Source organism: Pogoniulus pusillus, chromosome 31, assembly GCF_015220805.1.
Source record: "Pogoniulus pusillus isolate bPogPus1 chromosome 31, bPogPus1.pri, whole genome shotgun sequence".
Lineage (NCBI taxonomy): Eukaryota > Metazoa > Chordata > Aves > Piciformes > Lybiidae > Pogoniulus > Pogoniulus pusillus.
In genome coordinates, this window is record NC_087294.1 from 828,453 (window position 1) to 854,507 (window position 26,055).

The window sequence follows — 26,055 nt, forward strand, 5'->3', positions numbered from 1 at the left end:
CCAGGCTCTGCATGGGTGGTGGTGTCCTGCGGCCGTGAGGCTGCAGCCCGCCCTGGCACCGCGTCCCTGGGGACGATCGGGGGTAAAGGCAGCTCGGGTGTGGAGCAGCCGCGGGCTCGCCCGGGCCGCTGCCAGGCGCCTGGGGGCTCTGGGAGGGCGGTAAGGAAGGGGTGCGCGGGAGCACAGAACGGCTAGAGGTGGCTTCTGCTTGGCAAGTCTCCTCCGCGTTCAGTAGCTCTCTGTCCTCTCTCTTCGTGGAACGTGCCTGACACTGACGCCGACTGTAACCCCACTTGCAAGTTATCTATTCAATTTTAAATTTAACTCCTTAAGAAAAAACCAACAAACCCAAGCAGCAACTCCCGCAGGTGCGGAGCTGTGCCCGGTGGCAGGCTTAAATGCTGCAGCTGCGGCTCCGTGAGCTTCAGTTGATGGTTATAGCTTATCTTTACAAATTCAAGGACGGGTTTTTTTTCTTAAGTGTTGCAGAAGGGAGTATCTTTCACAGAGTAGGAATTTATGGTTATCTAAGAGTTTCTCCTTTGTCTTCTTCCTTTGGAACTCGTTTACTAGCTTTGATGTGTATTTAAAGGAGATGCTCGGAGACTTAACTTGGAAGGATCAAACTCTTGTACTAAAGCTGTAGTACTGACATTTTGTAACAGTTTAATGTTTCAAAGGATGAAAAAATTACTGGCATGTGGACAGCTCAGTATCTCCTTAATGACTTAAATTATGCTATGTTGTTCTGAGACAGAAAACTGAGAATTTTGGTAGTTTGTCACTGTAAAATCAACTGACCATCATATTAAATACATCTGGTTTGATCCAATTACAAAGTTTTTTAGCACTGCTTAGAGAGTTGACAGTAACCCACTCCACATCCTACCCACCTGAAGTCAAATAGTTTGTGTTACTTCCATGACTCACCTTGGAAATGCATGGTTTCTAAAGTAGGGATTACAAATGGTAAATCGAGCTGCATCATCAGACAGTTTTAATTCTACATGTACCAACACACTTAAATACATCTGAAATGTGCATTTCATTGATTGCAGTGTAGTAGGCATTGTAGAAAAATTGCAAGTGTGGGCATTGTGTGAAAGGCTGTTTTTAAACCCCCTCAGTTAAGCTATTCTTTCACAAAAGTTCAACTCTACCCAGCACTGATGAAGCAAAAATAGAACAGCAAGTGTTTAGCAAAAATCTCTGCATTAAGCACTTAATTTTGTCAAATTTTCTGCTAAATCTTGTCGTAGTAATTACCTTCCTTATTACTAAACATGGCATCTCTTTGTTATTAATTTTGGTGTCAGGGAAGATCCCAATTTCTTAATTTAGGCATACAACCAGAGGAGAAAGTAAAAAAAACAAACCAATCAAGTTAAGTAGTATTTTCAGTAGGTGATGTGTCTCCATAGTAGCCTTGAGGTGACTGCTGTCTTGCATCATATTAAAGACATTTGCTATATTTAGATGCAAACTCACTTAATCATAACTGAGAGTAAAATGAAAGATGAAAATTCTTTAACTGCTGCTTATAGTAAGGTAAGGTTGAAATTTTAATTGGTATGACACTTTGATTTGGGCTCATTAATCAAGCTTGAAATTGGCCTCTTCAGTAGATGAACCAACCACAGAGGGTAATGCTTATCTTTCAGTAATACCTTTCAGTGATTGCTGTGAGTGGAGGAGGATAGAGCTAAGCAGTACCCCCGTAAAAGGAGTTTAGAAACTATGGTTGGTAAGTTAGTTGAGGTGTTGGGAATGCTTTACTTAGTTTTACATGTTTCTGAAATGTTACACTAATGCACAGAAACTCCACAGGCATATAACAGCAACAAAATAAAGTTTTCAACACTGCACACATCAGCTGCAAGCAAGGAGTTTTACCTAGTTACAGGTAAAAATTAGAGAGTAAGAGGATTTCAGCAGGCAGGAAGTGATCAGAAGTAATTGGGTATTTCTGACATTTTGTAATGTGACAGAGAAGCTGACAGAACTGAAATAGTTTTGAAATCTTGTAAACTTTGATTTATGTTAATAAAGCATTATCAATAGAAATATTCAAGATTTCTGATAGGTAGATTGGACAAAAGACTATCTAAAAGTCAACTTTACACAAAATATACAAACAAGATGGTTAAATTGTAAACAGCTTCCACCCACGCCCCCACCCCCCAGTGTCTCTTTTCACATGTGTTAAAAAAATCTGACTTTCTGTGTAATAGTGGCTCATCCTCACACTTAATGGTGTGCTGGCCAGCTAGCTGCTGCTACCAAGAAAAATCTGTTAAGTGCTACTTGTTTTCCATCCACCTGACTAAGAAGTGAATCTCTAAAATCTGTTTAGTGCCTAATTTCTCTGTAAGTTTTATATATAGATCTATATTTTTAAACAATATATTTGCTTTTTATCCTGCAGATTTTATGAAAAGAAACCTTCTAAAACTTCACTAGGATGGATTGTTTTGCAGAATAAAATGAAATTGAATATTTCCTACATGCTGAACTGAAATGTTGTTTTCAAGCCCATTTATACAAGATACTCTTGAAAACAGCCTTGTTAGAATGTGTTTTGATTGTTTAATCAGGAAATCAAGCTAGTTAGGTTGTAGATGGCAATAAACTTTTAATATTAAGTTTGTAGTTAGAATAGTTGGAATATAGTGTCCACTTCTGGGGCCCTCAATTTAAGAAAGATGTTGAGGTCCTTGAATGTGACCAGACAAGGGCAACAAGCCCTATGAGGAGCAGCTGTGGGAGCTGGGGTGGTTCAGCCTGGAGAAGAGGAGGCTCAGGGAAGACCTCATTGCTCTCTACGGCTACCTGAAAAGAGGTTATAGCCAGACGGGAGTTGGTCTCTTCTCCCAGACACCCAGTGACAGAACAAGAGGACACAGTCTCAGGCTGTACCAGGGCAGGTTTAGGCTGGACATTAGGAAGAAATTCTTCACGAAAAGAGTGATTGCCTGTTGGAATGGGCTGCCTGGGGAGATGGTGGAGTGACTATCCCTGGAGGTGTTTAAAAGGAGGCTGGATGAGGCACTTAGTGCCATGGTTTAGTTAATTAGAAGGGTTAGATGATAGGTTAGACTCGTCTTTTCCAACCTGGTTAATTCTGTGATTCTGTGAATCAAAACATAATGTTTCATCTCTTTTTCCTGACAGCTCAGCCCTTAGACAATGAATTCCTCTCGATCCCCATTATCCTGCAGGGCAACTTAGCCTCCTGTAGATGGCAGCTTTGGAGACTAACATTTCTTTGTGATTTCTTTGGGAGATAAATTCTGTATTGGATGTCATCTTTGTTCTGGTTGCAGCAAATAATAACAACCTTGCTGCTGCATCATATTTTCAGTCCTGTATAAACATGTAGGTAAAAAGGATGCAGTAGTTACCTTAACATCTGGAGAGAAAGTTCAGGTCAGTTAAGATCCGTGCTTATTGCTCAGATTATTATTGGTTTAAAATAATCTATCAGAAGCAATGATGTCAAAGAAAGCCAATGACATCCTGGCTTGTGTAAGAATTGCTGTCCAGCAGGAGTAGGGAGGTGATTGTCCCCTTGTACTTGTACCCTCTGCTGAGGCCACACCTTGAGTATTGTGTTCAGCTTTGGCCGTCTCAATACAAGAGGGATGTCGAGGTGCTGGAGTGAGTGCAGAGGAGGGCAATGAAGCTGGTGCAACTCCTGGAAAATAAATCTCATGAAGAGCAACTGAAGGAGCTGGGACTATTTAGTTTGAAAAACAGGAGGCTTGGGGGAGACCTCATTGGTGTCTACAACTGAGCACAAGCCCTATGAGGAGAGGCTGAGGGAGCTGGGATTGGTTAGCCTGGAGAGGAGGAGGCTCAGGGGAGACCTTGTTGCTGTCTACAACTACCTGAGGGGTGGTTGTAGCCAGGAGGAGGTTGCTCTCTTCTCTCAGGTGGCCAGCACCAGAACAAGAGGACACAGCCTCAAGCTATGCCAGGCGAAATTTAGGCTGGAGGTGAGGAGAAAGTTCTTCACTGAGAGAGTCATTGGACACTGGAATGGGCTGCCTGGGGAGGTGGTGGAGTCGCCATTTCTGGAGCTGTTCAAGGCAATATTGGACGTGGCACTTGGTGCCATGGTCTAGCCTTGAGCTGTGTGGAACAGGTTGGACTTGATGATCTATGAGGTCTCTTCCAACCTTGGTGATAATGTGATACTGTGATAACTACCTGAAAGGACGTTGTGGAGAGATTGGTGCTGGTCCCTTCTCAGAGGTCATTAGTGATAGAACGAGAGGGAATGGCCTTAGGCTGCAAGTGGGCAGGTTTGAACTGGGCATGGGGAATTTTTTTTTCCACAGAAAGAGTGATCAGGCATTGAAATCGGCTGCCCAGGGTTGAGTTTAGTTGAGTCACTAAACCTGAATCTGTGTTAAAGAAATCTGGATGTGATGCTTGGGGATATGGTTTAGGGTGAACTTTCTAGAGTAATTGTTTGGACTTGCTGATCCTGAGGGTCTTTTCCAACCTGAATGTTTCTGTGGTTCTGATTCTGTGAGATGCAAGATAAAAGAGATGAAGTAAAAACAAAAGAAATGGCAAAAGGGAGCATTCAGCGCACAGTCTGACTGTGTAGCTGAACTAGTGAATGTAACCCAGAGAAGTCACAGTTAAAATGTCTAAGTTAGATGTGTGTTTCAGTATTGTGCAGGCCACCAAAGATCATAAGCTGCTAGAGAGTTTCCCATAGTGTTCTTCTTTTATACCCTACTTTTGCTAATGGTAGCCAGTGACAGTTTAATAAAGCAGGTCTGTGAAAAAATAATGATGTGTGTCATCATATTTAGTATCTGTTTCATTTTCAACCTCTCTTCCTCCTTCCTGACAATCGTTCTGTAGAAGTGAAGGAAGAACAGAGACAACAGAGGTTTGTGCGCCATTATTTTTGGTATGTCAACCCAATGTGTTGAGACACTTTGTAAACAGGAAGGAGAAATCTCTGCCCTGAGTAGCGTCTATCTGCTGTTGGCATAAGGCAGTACATTGGCAAGGCATTGATGGTGGTCAGTGCCTAAGTGCTTACTGAGGGCTTTTTGTTTCAGTTGAGATGGAAAGCAAATTCTTTTTGAGAAATGAGGCGGGTGTATTTGTGTGAGGCAGTAGGAGTGGTAGCAGCATTTTCCAGAGTTGGAATTAGAAATTAAATAAAATAGAAGCTGACAAAAAAAGCAGAATGTGAGTGACTTGAACTGTAGGCCAATTTTGAAGTATACGGTGAGGTATAAAGCTACTGAATGGTGTTGGAGTGATTTTGCTTCTACAGGCTGGATTCCAAGGGAGTGAAAGGGGTTATTTGGTAAAAAATGAAAACAAAAGGTCATTCTGGGGGTTTATAGTACTGATTTTCTAAAGAAGACCTATTGCTAGTAAAGCAAAAGGTCAAAGTAGACAGTGCTTCTAAGTAATGCAAATATAAGTTTAGCTTCTGTTTAGTATTTGAAATGAAGTGAAAACTTCATCTTCTTTAAAATGTGTGGAAAGGGACCAAACTAGTTAGTAAAGCAAACAGGAGAAACACACAAAATTTAGACTACTTAAAGCTGAGCGGTGTTAAGGCTTCTCCTGCCTACTGCCTCTTTTAACAATTCATTCTATTCTATTCACACTAATCAATATAAACTACATAGTATTCATGAGAGGTTACAAATCTGACATTTTCTGGAGGTGCAAATGTGCCACATCTGCGTTACAAATTTTACTGCTATTACAGACTCATGCCTAATTATTGCATTGTTACAGGTATGGTTAGTGGTCAGACTTATGAATGGCTGCTGGCAAAACATAATATTTAAATAAATAGTTTTCTATGGCATGTACATTCCCAGCCAAAAATATGCTAATCATTCTAGCTTCCCAAGCGTCCTGTTGCCATGTTGTAGTGGAGGGCCCGTAGGCCTGAAAATAGGCTTATTTATGCCTTGCCTGGACATGTTTTTCTGCCTGCACCAGAGGTAAACACATAAGTGAACACAAAGGGGCATAATAAACCTGGTGCCATAAGGTCTGGCCTGCCCAGGACCCCTGATTGCGTAAGGTGGTTGTGTAAGCCCCCACAAGCCCAGCTCATGTTTGCCGGGTGCTAGGCTCATGCTATCCCCATATTTGGGAGGTCCAGGCCTGTGGCTTTTGCCTATTTGGTATTGCTTTGGCTAACTGCCAACCTGATTGGTCATTCTAGTGTCCAAAAGGCCATTAATCTCAGCCCACATTTGATAAATAGAGGCACACAGGTAAACAAAGTGCTTGCTCCCTCGCTTGCTCGCTTAGACTCACCCGCACCACCTTTTGCTGGTGCCTGTTTGTGCCTGCCTGTGTGCCCACCCGCAGTGCATCTACTTCGTGGAGACAGAATCTCCCATAGTCTCCCAGCCAGCCATGCACACCTGCACACCACTGTGGTGAGTTACCAGGACTAGATCTTGTATTGCCTGCTATTCTCTACGGAGCTCAGACTCCCATGCAGCCATGCACCCTATTGCATGCCGTCTGCCTTATCATTGCCTGGTAAGCTCCACTGCTGCTGAGTTACCAGGAAACAGACCCTGGATTGTCTGCATGTGACCGACCTCTGTGGCCAGCATTATATCATACTCCTTCTGCACCTGAAGTCCTGCCTAAGAATCCCTGGACAGAGCATCCAGAAGAAGCCAGGAGACAAGGGCAGAGATTGCATCCTTTGCCAGGAGAACAAGATCAGAGACTGTGCTTTCCCCAGAAGCCAGGAAGATTCTCCTTTCCCCTGAAGCCGGGAGGATTCCAGCCTCAAAGTCCATGGGCAAAGAGTCCCCTGAAGATTGGACACTTGTATAGGCTGTGACGTAGCCCCGGAGGGTGATTGATAACTAATAAGAATTTGTAAGTAAATGCTTTAATGCCTCTCTAATTTCTATTGCCTCCTGCCACAGCAGAAATAGCTTCAGCCCACCTTACTGGGCAAGCAGTATATTGACCCCAGGTGGCATTAAGCTGTGGGGAAAGTCCTCTCTCTGTTAATTGTTTGAATATTTGCTAGTTATTAATAAGTTATTGTTTGATATATTCCTAGAATGTCTTTCATAAGTGTATAGATCCTTTTAATATTAAAATTCAGTGGTTGGGGGTGGTGAGAGTTCAGAATATTGAAGTTAATAAATTATATATTTTTATAGAATATCATCTCACACCAATTAATTTCTCCCTTCCACCTCAATTGGCGTAGGCGGCAGAATACCCCTCCGTGATACATGTATGATTAGCTTCATATTTACTAAGGCACTGGGGGATGCAGAAGTCTGTTTCTGTAAATGTCACTAAGACTTTAAATGAGTGAAATGGTAATTCCCATTTTTACACCAGACTTTAAACCTCTTTTAAATCCATCTGGATATGTATCTGCATGTTCAAAGTTGTCATCATTTTAAAATCTAGATTTGTGTGACCAATACAAGTTTACGAAGTTTCATCTGTGAAGAGTCTTATGTTGCTTATTGCTTCTGAACAGGGAGCTTCTTTCTATACCTTGCTCTGAAATGTTTTTATTTCACCAGTTTTGAGAGGTATTCCTTGGGGTTTTTTTTCCTGTAGAGTCAGAGTGGTTGTGTTATCTAGGGAAGATAAAAAACATACATCAACATGGTAATTTAATAACATACACACGGTAACTCTTTGCGAGGTCCATCCGTGATTTTGGTTGCCATATTACAAAATGAAAAAAAAAAACCCAAACCAACACTCTGCATTAAAGATTTTAATGTAGTTTTACAATGTGAAACAAGTGCAGTAAAGCAGAAAGGAAGATGATGCTTTCCCCTCGCTCCCTCAGAACACTGATAAAGTACTGAGAGAATGAACAGCCCTTTTATCTCAGAGACTGTGTGCTGTGCTGTACGTGGCTGTGAGCCGTACTATGTATATCAGTTTGGCTTAGTGAGAGTGGCAACTCCTTTTTGAAACAGCATAGCTGAGTGTCTTTGAGGGAGGGTTATGTGATTAAACTTGATGAATCTAATCCAGTGTCTGCTAGTGGAGTGAAGAAAGATTAAAGAGATTAGCTGACAATATTACAGAAACTGATCTTCTGCTATAGTCCACTGGTAGTTATGCTCTATTCCCCTCTATTTTCTGTTTGTGTTTCTTGGTAGAGGCTTATTTTACTAGATGTTCACCTATTAGAAAGCTGTTTGTTATTTTCTATTCAGAAAAAGCAGGAGCTGAGTTTGTATTTTATCTTGCCCTGGAAACCAGTGCTGATATAGGAGAGCATGAAAGAAAGACAACTTGTTTCTCTCTCCATTGGAATACCTTTATTGAGCAGAAGTCATTAACTGGAGGAAATTTGGGTTTTGTAATGTATGTCTGAATGCATTAGGATTGCAGTTGTCTTTGTCCTGTGTGGGAAATGATGGAATAAAAAAAATCATATTCTGTCCTCTGTCATTTGTGCCCCTCACATCACCTAAACAGCCTTATTCTGAAGATGCTAGACTTCATAACTTTGTAGTCACTATTGACTGGAAAAAATATTCTATCTAGTAAAACTCCTATCATGGCCTCGGGTCTGCCCTTTCATATTGAAAGATAAGTAGCAAAGGTGAAGAAATCCACTGCATTTCTGCTCTGCTGTAGGAGAGCAAAACCACAGAAGAATGAGAAATCTTTCTGCAGTCTAAAAGGAACAACTAGAAGTTGTACAAGTACAGCAAAGGAGACTGTAGTAGAAATGCAGAGCCAGTGGTTGCTGCTTATCGGAAGAACTTGAAAAGGGTGAAAGAAAGTCACTGTGGTGATTGCTGGGGAGGTGGTAGGATCATTCAAGAAGCTGACGTTGTGTCCAAGTGATGGAGTTCAAGGGGAGCTTTAGTCACAGTATCACAGTATCAACAAGGTTGGAAAAGACCTCACAGATCATCAAGTCCAACCCTTTACCACAATTCTCAAGGCTGGACCATGGCACCAAGTGCCACGTCCAACCTTGGCAGATTAAAAGTAAAAGCACAAATGGGTGAGCCAAAAAGTGACTTTGAGGAGCAGGTCAGAGTGTCTGAGTAGGCATGGACTCTTCAACATGGCAGTGAGACTGTGGAGGCGAAACGTGCTAGAAATCTACAGAATGGTGAGTGCCACAGAGAAGATCAATAGCCATTGCTCTTTCTTGCCATTTCTTCCAAAATAAACATGAGAGGGTGTGCAATGTGACTGAAGTCTAAAAGCCAAAGTGATTCTTTGTGTAAGAGGTGTTCCTTTGGGTTAAGGTTTATGTGGGATGAAGGAGTGACTGGGTACCTTTGTGGAAGGAGAGACCTTTTCAATGTTTATAGATACATAGAAACTGCAGGAAATAACCTGAGTGTAAGTGAGAGTGGGATGTGCATACTTAGGAAGAATATAGGAGAGTTAGTACTCTCCAGACCTGGGATTAACATATTTAGAGTAAATTCCTTTGAGTAGCTTAAACAAAAAAGCACCAAAGCAAAAATGTTCAAAAAATGCAGTGTCTAATGGTTTTATTTTTATTCAGTCTTCCCAGGAATCTGATGATCACGTTCTTTTGGAGGCTCCTGTCACTAGAGAGCAGATGAATCTCTATCGAGCTGCAGCTGAAACTGCTCAAAGTGAGCTTGCAGCACTTTCAGTGAAGTATGATTGTGCTCAGTCAGAGGTACGTTTATAAATATTTCCAAACTCTTCCTCAGATTTAGGGATTCTCTAATCTCTTTCTGCAGAGAGCAGGAAGCTTGCAAAAAGTCCAAAATGTGTTGCTTTTTATATAGAACTTTTGTTTCTTGTAATATTCTTCTTTTTAGAATGTCTGTGCAGTTTTTACTTTGCTTGTTTCTGTGTTCAATAACTGATTACGAGTTTGTAAGATTTAAAGCAATCTATCTGTTTATCATAACCCTCTGAATGTGATCTTTTTTAATTAAACCTGAAAGTTAATACTTCTGAACTGCCCATCCTCACCCATTTCTCCACTTTGTTCAAGATACAGCTCTCCAAACTTGTTTTGCTTTCACCACCCAGCAAAGCATGCTGTGAAGTGCTTTGTGATGCACTTGCACAGTACATGAACATTAAAAAAGGCTCTATGAATGAAATGCAAGTTTTCTAATAGTGGGTGGCTGGATATGGGAAACAGCAGGAACATGTAATGTGGGAAAATGAATTGTTAATACCAACCAGAACTACAGGGATAAGTGTGCATCAGCTGAGCTTGAATTTGACCGGTTGGTCACAAATTTACTGCAGAGTTCCCCTACTTTTAATGGTTGTCCAATATTAGTACTTTAAACTTCAGTTTTAAAAAGCTATACAGAATCTTGTGTTCTCACAGAAAGAATCCATTACTGGAAATGTTGAATGGCTTTATCACCAACATGAACGACTGAGTTATAGATTCTTTCAGCACTGTGCTTGCAGAAATGAAAGAATAGTCAAGAAAGCAGCTGTTTGTGCTCCTGTTTATAAAGACCTTTATGACCCAGCTGAGGTCAGAGCCCTCTTCTGAGTGCTCTGTAAAATTCATGATATGGCATTATTTTTGCTTTTCTTGCTATTGGAACTGACCACAAAGACAATGGACAGAAGGAAAAATATCACATTTTGCAGATGGGGAGTTGAACCACAGAGGCTTTTTAAGGTTATGAACACTTTAATTTACCATAGCTTGGTTCAGCTGCCAAGCAAAGCAATCCTGTTGTTCCTTAAGCTGCTAATTTCTTCTTACACTCTGCCCCATCCCTTGTACTGGCACAGTTCTGTGTGTGTTTTATAGGGCACTGTTATGTTGGGGAGCTGATGCAGTTGAAAAAAGCCTTTCATTCTGGATTGTGTTCTAGACACAGTGGTATCCCTGTCTTCTTTCACCTTGTAGCCATACTAATCTGCTAGCACAAAGAAGAGGGTGGAGTATTTAAATGAAGCTTAGAAGCCTGGAAAAAGGCAGATATGCTTTTCTCAAAATCGATGCTGCTTTATGGCAGCTCAAAAGTGTTTGGTAAACCAACATTTGCAGGTGAAGCACAAACCCATCAGACTATGCTGCTGCTGCAAGAGTAATCCTGCTGACTCCTTGTGTCAGCCTTTTCTCTGTGTTGTGGTCAGCTCCCATTCGTCTCCTCTGCAGGAAGTGAATTGTTTTCTGTCAGCTGTGTTCTTTGTGGAGTCAGACTAAAGCAAGAACTGGTGGTAGGGAGAGAACAGGTGTGTGTGGCTGGGAGCAGGAGAAGGAGAACCTCTGTTTCCCAAGGCAGTCACTGTTGAGTCATCTTATTTGCCTCCTGGAATTTGGGTATTTTTGGTCACACTGGAAACCTCTGACAAAATGGTGTATTTCTTGATACCCTGAATTGCATCTTAGCATCTTAAATATTTACTGCCTTAAAGAGCTTACCAAAAAGTTCAAATCTGTAGCACACATCATGAAGAGCAGTTAATGTAGTTCAATTATTTGCCTGCTAATTTATGTATCAGAAGGTAAATGCTTTAAATTCCATTTTGCTGCTTATAATTGGAATTGTCAGGAAAGCCAAAATGTGCCTTAATGCTTCTTGTGGCAAATAATCTACTTTAAATTACTTGTTCCTTTTAACAAAATAAACTGCACTGAAGTTTACGTGCCTGGTATGTCTGCCCCATCTTAATCTTTTAGAGGACTATATCAGAAATAGTTTAATGGAAAATGTATTTTTAACTGAAAATGAGAGAGGAAAGTAAAGAAAAAACACCCAAACTCCATGAGCTGTTGAGAAGCTTTAGCATCCCCCCTGGAACAAGGCCTTGACATTTGGCAATGATATTCCTCCTCTCAGCCTTCTGTGAAAAGGCTCTCTTGCTGTTTCTGTCTACATCCTGACACATTTCATTGGGTTATCAGAAAAAAACCCACAACCCTATTTGCATAAGAAAATAAGAGATTGCCTACAAAGAGGTTGCACAACTCCCCTAAAATTGCCTTGTCTCTGAATGTGCTGCAAATCATGAAAAGGCTCCAGCCTCATGAAGCAGGACACTTTGCTGTTAGAGCTCCCTGCAACTATGGATTATCTGTGAAATTGTGCACCAGAACTGGAAGAAGGGAGGAGGCAGGCAAAAAAAATGAGGGAATAATGGTGTTGGTATGGTAATGCAGATGCATAAGGGAGGTGAGTTAAAGCTGTGTGGCAGAACTTAAGGTGAACATTTCCTAAATTCTGGATTAATAAATAAATGTGTCTTTCTTTAAGCTATTTTATTGAAAAGTTAAATTATATTACACAGCAACAGCTTTTGTTTTACAAACCTATTCCTTTTTCTTAATCTTGTAGAGACCGAAAACTCTGAGGTTTTTGTTAAAAAATGGCTTCTTGTCACATTACTTAACTTGCAGCACAGTCACATATTTCAGTCTGGGTAAATTTATAGAATCATAGAATCAACCAGGTTGGAAGAGACCTCCAAGGTCATCCAGTCCAACCTAGCACCCAGCCCTAGCCAGTCAACTAGACCATGGCACTAAGTGCCTCATCCAGGCTTTTCTTGAACACCTCCAGGGACCTCCCTGGGCAGCCCATTCCAATGGCATTATCACAGAATGGTAGGTGTTGGAAATGACCTCTGAAGATCATCTAGTCTAACCCTCCTGCCAAAGCAAGTTTGCCGAGGACAGGTTGTACAGGATCATGTTCAGATGGGCTTTAAATTTGACTATGGAAGGAGACTCCACAACATCTCTGGACAGCCTGCTCTAGTGCTCCATCACCCTCAAAGTAAAGAAGTTCTCCCCTAGGTTTAGGCCAAACTTCCTGTGTTTCAGTTTGTGCCCATTGCCCCTTCCCACCACTGGGCAACACTGAAAAAGAGTCTGGCCTTATCCTCTTGATACTTGCCCTGTAGATATTTATAAGCGTTGATAGGATCTCCTCAGTCTTCTCTGGGCTGAACAGACCTCCTAGACTCAGTCTTTCCTCGTGAAAGAGATGCTTCAATCTCTTAATCATCTTCACAGCCCTCGGTTGGACCCTCTCCAGTAGTTCCTTGTCTCTCTTGCACTGAACAGCCCAGAACTGGACACTACTCCATAGATGGCTAAATTATTCTTCATTTATTAATGGCTTCCCCCCTCTTGTATTTACAGCTTCTTGAACTCAGGTCCAGAATGGTCTCTAAAGAAGCCTCTTTTCAAGAACTGAAGGCTGAAGCTGAAAGATACAAGGAAATCAATGCTAGACAGATGTCACGCTTGCTGTATTTGCAAACCCAAATTCAGGAGATGGAGGAGGAGGCTTGTGTGCTCACCACTTCTAAAAACCAGGCTGAGTTGACAGCTCAGGTAGCATTCAAGGAAAACTGGGAGCTGAAGGAGAAGCTTCATGAGCAAAATACCAAATTGAAGTAAGACATGTGAGACATGAACTGGTTTGTTGGGTTTTTTTGCAATAACAGTGTTGTTGTCAATGCAGAAAAATATGTTGGTGGACAGATTTTATTGCAGATCTGAATTCCAGTATGATGCCTTGCACAGCTGTTGTTCTGAGGGTTCATGGAAGATACTGAAATGTGCATTTTGAATTGTTAGCACATAAATGACGTTTTAAGAGTTTTGTCCTTTGGAGGAGAAATGAAGACATAAGTCAGCTTGATGTTTGGGAAAAAAAAGGTTGGGGAAAAAAAAAGAGCAGAGAGGGTTGTTTGTCTGAACACATTAGAAAAGACAGATGTGGCTTCCTCATTCAAATACTTACATGTATGGCACTGAGACAAACTTTGTGATTCTCATGGCATGCCTGTGACGGGCAGTACCTGCAGCCAAAGTCTAGTGCCCTGGACTATCCTTGTCAGACACTTGTCATTTGACATGCTGCACAGGCTGTGCAGTGGTGAGTGACTGTTGCTGCATCACATCAGTCTCTTTTATCCTCCTCTGTGTCAGAGCTGGAACCGGCACAGTGTAATGTGAATTTCTTCCTTAGTGTTAAACTGCCTGTTAGCAGCAGTTCTACAAACTCATAGTTTGTAGCATTCTGAAGGAGTGTGTTCATGTTAGGTTAACAGTTGTTCAGCTTTCAGTAATGTTAGCTTTCTCTTCTGCTTTGTTCTGGACATTGCTATGTGGGTTCAGTTATTTGGTTTGGTTGTGGTCTTTTTTGTTTTAAACATGCATACTGCTTGCATGAAACTTTTTATATGATATAGTATCCTTAACTATATTCTTCATAGTGTAGTGTGCCAGAGAGTTGATCTGTCAGTTCCTGCTGGTATTTCAGGTATGTGGGATGGAGCCTAATAGCAATATTGATCATAAATAAAATTAATTGATGTGGAAATATTCTGAACTCTAAAACTCCAGAATCAATCTTGGTCACATTACATTAATACACTTCTTGCAGAGTTTTATAATGGATTTTTTCCCACCATTACAAGGCTAATATCCATGTCTGTCACAGTACTGGCTAGTTAAGGGCAAGGTAAGTGTTTACCAGATGTCTGTATTTCCCAAATCAGTATTTCACACAGCTCTTCCAGGCTTTCTGTATTGCAAGTGGATAATTAAGTTATTTTAAATCCAGAGAAATCCATTGCAGTGCACTTGTCTATTACCAGCTGATTTGTCAAAAGCCCTGGCTGGAGAGTGCTAATGTTGATTACCAAAGATTTTAGATATGATCCAAGTGTAAGTGAGGAGATGGTTAAGCCAAGAAGTGTATTATGCATCCTAGCAACATAGAAAACATCACAGTCTCTGACACAATGGTTTTTAAGATTCCTTAAACTGCTAATTCTAGAGGCGAAAGTAAGAAGGGGAAAAAGGAAGAAAAGCCTGCTATCCTGTTTGCCTAACTCCATGGGAGAATACTGCACTTCTGTTTGTGCTGCTGCATGGTGGTCAGAACCAGGGAACTGCTCCAAGAGAGAAGTAAGCAAAATAAAAAGCTCAACTTCCCAAATCTGATTCACTGTACACCTAGAATATGTCCCTAGAATGCTGGCAGTTTTCTCTCATGGAGTTAGGCAAACAGGATAGCAGGCTTTTCTTCCTTTTCCCCCTTCTTTCTTTCCCCTCTAGAATTAGCAGTTTAAAGAATCTGGCAAAAGGGAAGGGACAAAGGGAGCAGGAGTCCGCTTTTTTGGAAGGAACAAACATGTTGGATTGGTCATGAATCTACAGTATATAATTTCAAAGCTTTTTCTGGCCCTCAGCTAATGGTTACATGTTTTTACCTAATGAGCTTTAGTTGCTCAGATTAGATGCCTTTGTAGTAAGTGGCACTTGAGTAGTCCTAGTTAGGTATTCAAGAACGATTTTCACTGACAACCACTAACAAAAGAACAATCCAGTAGGCATGAAATGCACATTTACTTTCTATACCTAACAGTATATTTTAAAGTTTAATGAATTCTGTGGTTGGTTTTCAAGTTGTATGCCTCTCCTACTGAAAATGGTGATTTTTTTTTTACACAACAGGTCAATTGCCAAGGTATTTTTTTAGTCTAGACTGTAAAAAGCTTCTTCCTTTTTCTTCTTTTCCCTCCTCTTTGCTCATTAGCTCTGAAGAGCTGGCAAAGCTGCGAAGGAGCCGCCTCTTGCCTTTTTGTACCTGATTGCCCGTTTTCTGGGTGCTCACACCTTTATGACTCTACTGGTTGTAATTAGGTTATTTGTAGAGTTGTCAAGTACATGCTTTGTGCTGTAGATTGTTTATTTTTAGAAGCAGGCATGGTTCTGTGTGTGATGGACATAAATTTTCCGAAGCCACAGAGTGATTGGCAGGGCTGGAGGTCAATCTCATACAAAATTTTAACATGCAGGTGTGCATGTTAGGCTCTGTGATCTTAAATGTCTTTTCCAACTGACACAATTCAATGATTCTATGTATGGGACATCTGTGGCTGCATACCTCCTCGCTTCTGGCGTACTGTTCCTCTGGATGGCAGTTCAGTGACCATCTCACAGCTTAGTTTTGCTGAAGAGAGGAAGGTACCCAGAGGTGAGGAAGCTGTGAAGCACTTGTTTTCCAAGGGCCAGAGCCTGCTGCAGAAGGCAGAGCATTTTGTCTCACAGTTTGTGCAGTACAGTAGTACATGGAACTATCCTTCAGAGAAATAATTAATATTTTCCTTTCCTTTCTGTTACTCTTCCACTCTCCAACTTTGCATCATTGACAACAGTTGTGCTGATCTCCTTTCTAAAGCAACATCTTAATTTTTTTTCATGGTTACTTAGTGATTCATAACCATTTAACATACTATGTTCACTCTGTGTACTTTCTGTAGGAGTCTCTTGCTGCTTTTTGATCATGGATTGATGCTCTAATACCTGTTTGAAAAGAGTGAATCCAGAAATTGCTATCATGCCTGCTGAGAACTGTGCTGTTCTCTGATAAGCAGAGGAGTTTCAATAAAATATTTGCTCTAGACAGCTGTTTGGGATATCTCATATCTTGTTTTATTCTAGTGTTTGAGTCTTTATGAAGAACTGCTTGTTTGTCCAGTTCTGGGCATCTGAGTTCAAGATGGATGGAACTGCTTGAAAGTTCAGTGTAGAGCCACAAAGATGATTAAGGGAGCAGAATGTTAGGAAGAAAGGCTGAGGGAGCTGGGGCTGTATGGTGGAGCCAGGCTCTTCTCAGTGATATCCAATGACAGGACAAAGGGGCAGTTGGTGCAAGCTGGAGCTTTAGTAGGAGTTTTCATGTAAACAGAAGGGAAAACTTTTCACTGTGATAGTGATAGAATGCTGGAGCAGGCTGCCCGGAGGGGCTGTGGAGTCTCCTGCTCTGGAGACATTCAAAACTTGCCTGAATGTGTTCCTGCGTGACCTACTCTAGGTGATCCTGCTGTGGCAGTGGGGTTGACTAGATGATCTTTTGAGGTCTCTTTCAACCTGAAACATCCTGTGAACTGGAAGCTGAATAGTTTTATCTCTTACACCACACCTCTGAGTACCTCTTCCATGGGTGTTATCTGAGATATATTAGAGTTAGTATTAGGATTACAGTAATGACCTCTTTGAGTTTTGTTTTGCTGGCTATTTTTGTTAATCTGTTTTTTAGTAGGTTTTCAGAAGTGGTGCTATGCATTGTAGCATCATTAGCAAGATGCAAATCTGTATATTGGCTCTCTATGCAACCTGGGACAATGCTTTCTTGCTGCACTTGTCTATGTGCTAGGCAATGGGAGGAATGTAACATTTACGTCAGTGAGTTAAGCTAACTGCTCTGTTATTTGGCTGTTCTTGTTGCAGAGCATTTGCAACTGCTCTTAAGGTTGAGGTGTTTCACATACATGATTTGGGAGTGATGAAATTGATGACAAAAAGCTGCCTTCCTGCTTCTTGTCATTGATACTTCATTTTTTATTCAATCTCTTTCGTGGATAGTTTTACACTGCAGAAGACTATGAACAGCAAAGTAGAGCCTCCCATCTCTTGTTTACTTCCGCTGGTAAGCTCCCCTTCACAGGCACTCTGGATGACCTACACTTCCATTAGTCCAGAGGGGGCTTCTTTTTCCCCAGAGTTTGTTGATCAATACTGTCAGCCCTTTCAGAGTATGAGAAATGCTTTTACCATACTTTTACTATAATTTGATCACTCTCAAACCCAACGAAATTGATATGTATTAGATAACAGATACAGTTATATGTAACTTTTAAAAATCAATTTGTGGTATGCAGAAGCTAGCAATTACCTTGGTGTAATGTCTTTTGCCTAAAATTCTGCTTCAAAGAACATTCATCCTGATGTGTGTGTTGTTTGTTTGTTTGTTTGTTTTTTCCTGATTAGTAAATTTTTGAATGAGTGCGAAGAAAGCATGACTCAAGCTTCTGCAATCAGCCGAAAGTATGAAGAGGTCCTTACACAGCTTTCTGGATTCTTGGACACAGACATCAGAGAAAAAGAGAAACCACAGGAACATTTAATGTCAAAGGTGATTATGTGCAGGGAAGAGTTTCTGAATAGCAGTTTAATAGAAGAGTATTACTCGTCAAGCAAAGAAAGTGATGAAGACAAGAGTTGTGTTTGGTAGTGATTTGCTGATGGTGCTAACATGTAAGAGATATTTCACACACACCCCCATAGTGGGCTGATTTCTAAAGGTGCTGAATGCTAACAGAACTCAGTGAACCCAACCTGCTCTTATCTGCATAAATATTTTACCATCCTGCAGTTCCCAAATGCAGTCCTGATTAGATACTTAGTCAAAAGCTTTCCTGAAAACAGGGCAGGCTGGGAGTCACTAGGTGACGAGTGAACTGTACCACTATGTCTTAATGCTTATCTCAAGCCAGCATACCACTAGATAGGAGCATCTGAAATTGCATACTCTAAACCAACCTTAAATATGCCCTTTAACAAAATGCTGTAGATAACTATGTGGTGGTTTTGAGAATTAATCATAAAACTTTATGATTACTCTTCAGGATACTTCTGAATTTCCAAAATCCAAGCTTCTATTTAGGAAAGAAAGAGTATTTGTCAATGCTGCTGGAAGGCAATTTACCCTAATTTTATACATTTTTCTCGTGCTCTCTCTAGTCTTTGGTATGCCTAGCTTTCTTCTCTTGGGAGCATATGAGGTACTTTGAGAAATTCTGTTTCATTACATCCATATTATTGCAAGAGTTCTGGCTATAAGAAATTCTTAGGAAATTAAGATTATCTAGGTATATATCACAGAGATTTCTTAATCTATTTGTCCTCATAAAATTGCAAGAGCATAGAAATTGTAATAAGTACTCTAATAAAACATGCCTAGTTGTCATTAGAGGCAAAGATGCTTGTATTAAACTAACTCTTGCATGCTTTAAGCTAAGGAAATAACTGGAGTTTACTACATTTTTAAAATGTCAACATTTTTTAACTAAATCTAGTTGGGAAACCTAATTTATGCTGAAAACTGTGCACATTAGGAAAACTTGGCAACTAATTTTTCTGTTAGGGTCACGGCATGCCTATTTAACTTCTTTTCCACATTATGGTTTTATTCAAGACAGCACTGATCTAGCTTAGTCTTAAGAAATGTCTTGCCACTAGGAGTCAGGGCACCTTTCTTTACCCTGTGCACTATTTGAAGTGCCTGCATTCATCCATTGCAGTTTTTGGAAATAGCATAACATACCAAAACAGTGATAGAAACCTCCTGGAAATACCCTCCTTTTCCCAAGGAGTTGGCACAGCTCAGCAGGTATGTGGCCTTGCCCTTGAAATAGCTGTTACTAGTTCAAATCTCCCCATGCCTAAAAGGTTTGAAGCATAAAATGCAGTTTCCAGTTTCTAATTCCAGATGAGAGCAACAAATCTCAACAAGCCAAACTTAAATGATCTGTTTTTCATATGAAGTTAGCTATGTGATCTGTTTTCATTTTCTGACCTGCATCATGTTAAGTGCAGGTTCAATAAATCAGAGATTGTGTGGGAGTAATTCTGAACTACATTACACTAAGGTACAGGTTTCTAGTGGGAGTATGGTTTTCATTTTAATTGTCTACTCTTTTAAGAAAGGAGTAGCTAGAGGGTCAACACAAACACTATATGATAATTAGGAGCAGTAATACTGGGATAAATATATGTCACTATTGATTGCTGTACGAGGGTTACTAATACTTCAATTATTTATTTAGGTCTCTGAGATATGTAAAGAAAATCTAACACTAAAAAAAGAGGTTTCTGCTCTTCAAGAAGCTATCAATGTCCATGAGGTGGAGTCCAAAGCTAACAAAGAAACTATCATGAGGCTTGTTTCAGAAGTGACCACGGAGCAGAAAAAGGCAGCAGGATACTATCGGGACATGGAAAAACTTAGTAAGGTACATAATAGCATGACATGTATGTTTGATTAGTTTTTGTGTATTTCCTTGAAACTTTGAATTAATTTTCAATGAGAAAAAAAAATCTTCTTAAAAACTTGTGATGAAGAGGGTCTTTCCTAGAAAGAGCATTTTTCTAGGGTTGTCAGTTTTTGGAAAGCTTCACAATACATGGAGGTTTAGCAATGACGTTGTGTAAAATACACATGATTTAAATCTGATGTCTTCTGATGATGCTTGCAAATTTGTATTTTTGCTTCCTCTCTGTTGTTGTAGCCTTTCCTGTGCTTGCACAAGCATGAAAGTAAACATGTTTACAGACTTAAAATAAGTATATCTGGGACACGGGCATGGAGCAATGAAAAAATGCTGGTTCAACTAAGATTTATGTGATATTGTAAGTTTTCTGAGAATTTTTTTATTCAGTCTCTTCAGTTCTAATGAGAAATTAAAAGAAACCAATAAGACACTGTTTTATTCTTTCTGCTTATCTTAAGGAACTGGAAGTGTCTTGGCTTCCAGACACCCTAGATTATCTCATTTCAGTGCATTATGGACTTGTAAATACTCAGTTGGCTCATATCCAAATAGCTGTAGGTATTGGGATGGCTCTCACAGCAAAGCAGTGATGTCCTGCTAGGAATCTGTAGAGGAAATCTGTGCAACAAGAATGATGCTGCAACGAGAAATCTATGTTAAGTTGTATGTGAAGTATTCACCTAGGTATGATATGTAGAGGAAAATTATGTGGTTTAAGGATTTAATTGCTCCCTGAGAGTACCATTTAGAGTTTTTGTACATTGCAAGGAACAGTTGACTGAAGTGAGCTTCTGTAGCAGTTTTCCTTTACTACTTTGTACTTGGAGTGCTGTGGAAAGGAAGCAGTTTACTAGAACTGTGATGAAAACTTCCCGCAGATACTGGAGCATTGTGCCAGAACTTCTTAAGAAACTAAGAGAATAACCTTAGACTGCCAAATAGGTAGGTGAGTTCTGCAAGTTGAGTTGTGACTCGGTTTGCAGAAAATTTTAACTTAAAGGTAACCTTGTGCAAGGAGTAATATAATAGAGCCCCCCTGTCATTACTCTTTTTCCTGAACAGGAGTTCTTGCCACACACTTTAAAGGATATAGTGTTCTGCTTTGGTTGTAGGCAAAATACTTGGAGGATGAGAAATAGCTGGCAGTGTGCTCTGGAGAAGAAAGAATTTGTTGCAGGGAAGATAAATGTTAAGTACCACAAGGGTCATAAATTTTACTTACTGCTGAAAATACCTCTTACCAAGCTGTGTAAAATGTAAGTCTCAAATGACAGCAGGAGAGAATCTGCACCAAAAATGCAAACAGGTCCTTTTTTGAGAACATTTTCTTCTTGTACTTGACTTCAAAGTCAGGTGTATGAGTAAGAGCTGAGTGTGGTTTGCTCACTAAGGAAGCCAGAATCAGGAGATGTTTTAAACCAAGATGAAGGCTTCATTTGTGACTTGTTTTGTAAGTTTGCTTTGACTGCCAAAGCATTTCCCAAGTTGAGCTAGTTTTATGGAAAATGTTTGCCTATCATTATTGCACATATGCCAAATGCATAATTTATTTAACATGTTTTTACAGAAGCATCTCACTAAGCTATTAGCATTGCCTTTCAAATGAAGGGTGGACTTATCTAGGGGCTGCAGATTCCTCCAGTTTAGTTTTGGTTTAGTTAACTTCATGTCAGTTTACATTTGCAGATACCAAGCAAATCTGTTGAGAAGGTATTGTGTTCACAAAAGCATATTAAGAAATTCATTATTGCAAAACCCACAAAAATACTTTAAATCCACATATCTAAAGGAGGATATATGATGGCATTTCCCTGTTCCCCTGATGAGTCTTATTAGGTTGCAGGAAAGCAATTGGTGGTATAAAGTTGCTCTGATGTTACTGCATAGTTTAAGCACATGAATGCAGTTGCAGATGTGACATACTCCTCTGTGAATTTCAAAACCAGACATTCCTGCTCTTTCTACTGTTCCTACACCAGCAGTGTGTTTATGGACTGTTTTATGAGCTCTAGCTAATGGAATTGGCTGTAGCAGAATTTACCCAGCACAGGTCACTCTTGCATGAAGCTCCCAGGGCTAACCATATTTGTCATCTTTGGTATTACAGACTGGGATGGTGGCCTGTTTCTCCCATTTTTCTCAAAAGTCTTCCTAAGTATATAGAGACCATCACAGTTCTCTCAGTCTTCTTCAGCAAGCCTCAGCCACTGTACTGTTCCCTGCCACCTGAGTCATTACAAGACTTTCACTCCTGCTCTTAAGATTTCTGTGAACTCCGCCTCTTGTGGCCAGGTGCCTGCCTTTCTCTAAGTCCTAGGAGCAGGCAGTTGTCAATGAAACATTGTAAATGCTGATATTCTTGATGAAGAAAATGAAAGCCAGTAATGTTAATATTCCTTAGTATATATGATACTCAATTATTTGTTGCAGTTATCTGGTTTTCATGTGAAGAGCATTAGCAAGTGAACAATAATTTTATCTATTCCCCTCTCAGACTCACTACATAAGAACAAACAGCAGAAGCTGATGCAGTCTTGAAACTAGTGTAAGAAACAAAAGCAAGCTACCAAGCTGTTTGTCTTGTAATCTATTACTTTTCTTTTAGAGATCTGAACTTCTGCGCTACTCAGCTTCTGGAATGCTGTAAATTTTGTGCATGCCTTTATTCTGACGGTGCTGTATAACACATTTGATGGAAAGTAATTTACAGTTTCATGAATTGCATCAGGGTGAAAGGGACCATCAAAGGCCCAACCCTCCTGCAGTGAGCAGGGACACCTCCAAGTCTGATCTGGAGTGACTCCAGGGATGGAGCCGCAATCACGTCTCTGGGCAACCTGGAGTTTATCACTCTCATTGTAAAGAGCTTCTTCCTTATGTGCAACCTAAATCTACCCTGCTTCAGTTAAAAACCATTGTCTCTTGTCCTGTTACTAAAAGCACTTTCAAACAGTCATTCCCCAGCCTTCCTGTACGTCCCCTTCAGATACTGAAACGTATAAGGTCTCCTCAGATCCTTCTTGTCTCCAGGCTGAACAGCCCCAGTTCTTTCAGCTTGCTTTCACAGGAGATGTGCTCCAGTCCTCTGATCATCTTTGTGGCTCTCCTCTGGACAAGATCCAGCAGGTCCATGTCTTTCTTGTGTTGGGGACCCCAGAGCTGAACACAGTACTCCAGGTGAGGTCTCACCACAGCAGAGTAGCAAAATGACTGCTGGGTAATACAGACTGTGTGATTAGGTGGCTGTGGTCTAAGTGCAGTCTGTGGTGACAGCTTTCCATTTTAACCTGAACAGCTCTTGGTGGTTCAGTTTCCCTTCCAGTGGGAAACTGTTTTAGGAGTTACTCTGTGTCTACAAACAGTGAAAGACAGAAATGAATACTGTTGCTTCCTAAAAGGTTGTTAATTAAAGCCTCACATCTCTTCAGAGGGCTCAGTAGAAAGGGAAGCTTTCATACCATCTTCCCCTCTAGCTGTTTTGTAGGAAGACTTGCAGAGTTGCTGGAACTAACTGCTGCCAAACTTACAAGCACCTGAGCTTGATTCCAACATGGATAAGACAATGTGATTGAATACTTCTTAGTACTGGGAGCCTTCAGATTTAAAAAATCATGTAAATAAAAATAAATTGAGTTTTAAAAATTAACTGCTTGGCAGTTTAAAATTGAACAAAGCCTTTCCTAGGGAAAAAAGAATCAGTACCTTTGCTTTTATTTTTAAGTTAAAATGGAAGTTGGTGCTGGAGGTGAAAATCAGTGTATCATAACCTCATCTGCAAAGTGGCTTTTTTAATAGGGTGTGGTGTATTTCTGTAATTTCATACATGCAAAATAATTAGAGAATAACTTTTCATAGCATCTTATAATCTGTTGGGTCAGATGAAAGTAAATATTTTTGGGTTTGCAGTGTATGGTTAGATAAATGAGCAAAGATGGGATGCATCCAAGGGTGCACCCAAAGGGTGAGATTACCGCTCTGCCACTCTCCATCTTTGCCAAATGGTGGCAGACAGGAGAGGTGCCTGAGGGCTGGAGCAGAGCCAATGGCACTACACTCTTCAAAAAGGGCAAGAAAGAGGTTCCAGGGAACTATAGAGCAGTCAGCCTCACCTCCATCCCTGGAAAAATGATGGAGTGGCTCCTGTTGGAGGGCATCTGAAGGCACTTGGAAGAGAAGAAGGTTACCAGGAGTAGTCAGCATGGATTTACCAAGGGGAAGTCATGCTTGACTGACCTGATAGCATTTTATGATGCCATAACTGAATGGGTAGATTCAGGGAGACCTGTGGATGTAGTCTACCTTGACCTTAGCAAGGCCTCTGACACCATCTCCCATGACATTTTAGTGAGCAAGCTCAGGAAGTGTGGGATGGAAGAGCAGGCAGTGAGGTGGGTTAGGAACTGGTTGCAAGAGAGAGTTCAGAGGATGGTGATCAATGTTGTCAGGTCCAGCTGGAGAGCTGTGACCAGTGGTGTCCCCCAGGGATCAGTGCTGGGTCCAGTCCTGTTCAATATCTTCATCAATGACATTGATGAGGGCACAGAGTGTCTGCTCAGCAAGTTTGCTGCTGACACCAAGCTGGGAGGCTTGGCTGAGACAGCTGCAGGCTGTGTGGCCATTCAGAAAGACCTGGGCAGACTGAGAGCTGGGCACAGAGGAACCAGATGAGGTTCAACAAGGACAAGTGCAGAGTCCTGCACCAGGGGAGGAATAACAAACTGCACCAGTACAGGCTGGGAGGTGACTGCTGGAGAGCAGCCCTGTGGAGAGGGACCTGGGGGTCCTGGTGGCTAACAAGTTCCCCATGGCACAGCAATGTGCCCTGGTGGCCAAGAAGGCAAATGGGATCCTGGGGTGTATTGGGAGGAGTGTGTCCAGCAGATCAAGGGAGGTTCTCCTTCCCCTCTACTCTGCCCTGCTGAGACCTCATCTTGAATACTATGTTCAGTTTGGGGCTCCCCAGTTTAAAAGGGACAGAGATCTGCTGGAGAGAGTCCAGCAGAGGGCTACGAGGATGATGAGGAGACTGGAGGGCATGGCTTATGAGGAGAGGCTGAGGGACCTGGGGCTGCTGAGTCTGGAGAAGAGAAGACTTAGAGGGGATCTGATAAATGTTTATAAATATCTGAAGGCTGCCAGGAGGGGGGGACAGGCTCTGCTCACTGCTGCCTGAGATAGGACAAGGAGCAATGGGTGTAAGTTGCAGCACAGGAGGTTCCGCCTCAACACAAGGGGGAACTTCTTTACTGTAAGAATCACAGAGCACTGGAACAGGCTGCCCAGAGAGGTTGTGGAGTCTCCTTCTCTGGAGACTTTCAAGGCCTGTCTGGAAGTGTTCCTGTGTGATCTGTGCTAGATTGTGTGGCCCTGCTCTGGCAGGGGGGTTGGACTCAACGATCAACTTGGGTCCCTTCCAACCCCTAAGATCCTATGATCCTATTTACTTAAAGCCATGGCAAAATGCTACAGTGCTTTTGGGATTTGGACCTGTTGTGCTTTCTCTGAATCAGCTTCTGTTGTGCCGGTGCCTTGGGGGTTTCTATTCCATTCTGTTTGTCTTGTTGGTTTGGAGAGGTGTGTGGGTTTTTTTGTTGTTTTTTTTTTTTTTTTCGCTTTAGGAAGGGAGAACTGGGATGTAATTCAAAGGTCTGGAAAACTGAATGTGACCAGCTGAATCACTTTGGAGCCAGTAGTGTTCACTCAGAAGTTCCAAAGGAATTCAAGAGTTGAAACAGATTAGTTACTCGTTATAGTAGGTAATCTGACACATACAACTGTCTCAGAAGTAATTAATGATTTGACTAGTATCCACTTCAAAAAATTACTATTGGATGAAATGAGAGATCAACAGATCTTGTATGTGTTGTGGTGGAGGGGCAGTAGCCCCAAAACTGAGGCTTTTCTATGCCTCTACATGCCCAGACATGTTCTTCTGCCAGGACCCACGAGGCAGCAAACAAATTGTGTAACACACACACGCCCAGCCCGTGTGCCCCTGAGGTCCGGGCAGGTAATTCCCTATTGGGAGGGTCCAGGCATGTCTCTATTGCCTATTGGGGCAAGGTTTGGCTTACTGCCAACCTCATTGGTCATTTTAGATGTCCAACGAGCCACAAATCTCGGCCCCAGAGCCTATAAAGAGGGGTGCACAGCAGCACCACGTGGTCAGTCAGTCTGTTCAGTCCGATCAGACAATCCAGACTGTTTCCCAGTTCA

General features: G+C 41.3%; 1 protein-coding gene across 1 annotated transcript in view; it reads left to right on the plus strand.

Annotated features, from left to right (window-relative positions):
* Nucleotides 1–26,055, plus strand: part of LOC135189256 (damage-control phosphatase ARMT1-like) — a 61,976-nt gene that overhangs the window by 15,435 nt on the left and 20,486 nt on the right. The window contains exons 6-9 of the mRNA XM_064169409.1: nucleotides 9,545–9,676; nucleotides 13,130–13,386; nucleotides 17,777–17,921; nucleotides 19,615–19,800. Coding sequence (XP_064025479.1) covers nucleotides 9,545–9,676; nucleotides 13,130–13,386; nucleotides 17,777–17,921; nucleotides 19,615–19,800 — 720 coding nt within the window. The remainder of the gene's footprint in view (nucleotides 1–9,544; nucleotides 9,677–13,129; nucleotides 13,387–17,776; nucleotides 17,922–19,614; nucleotides 19,801–26,055) is intronic.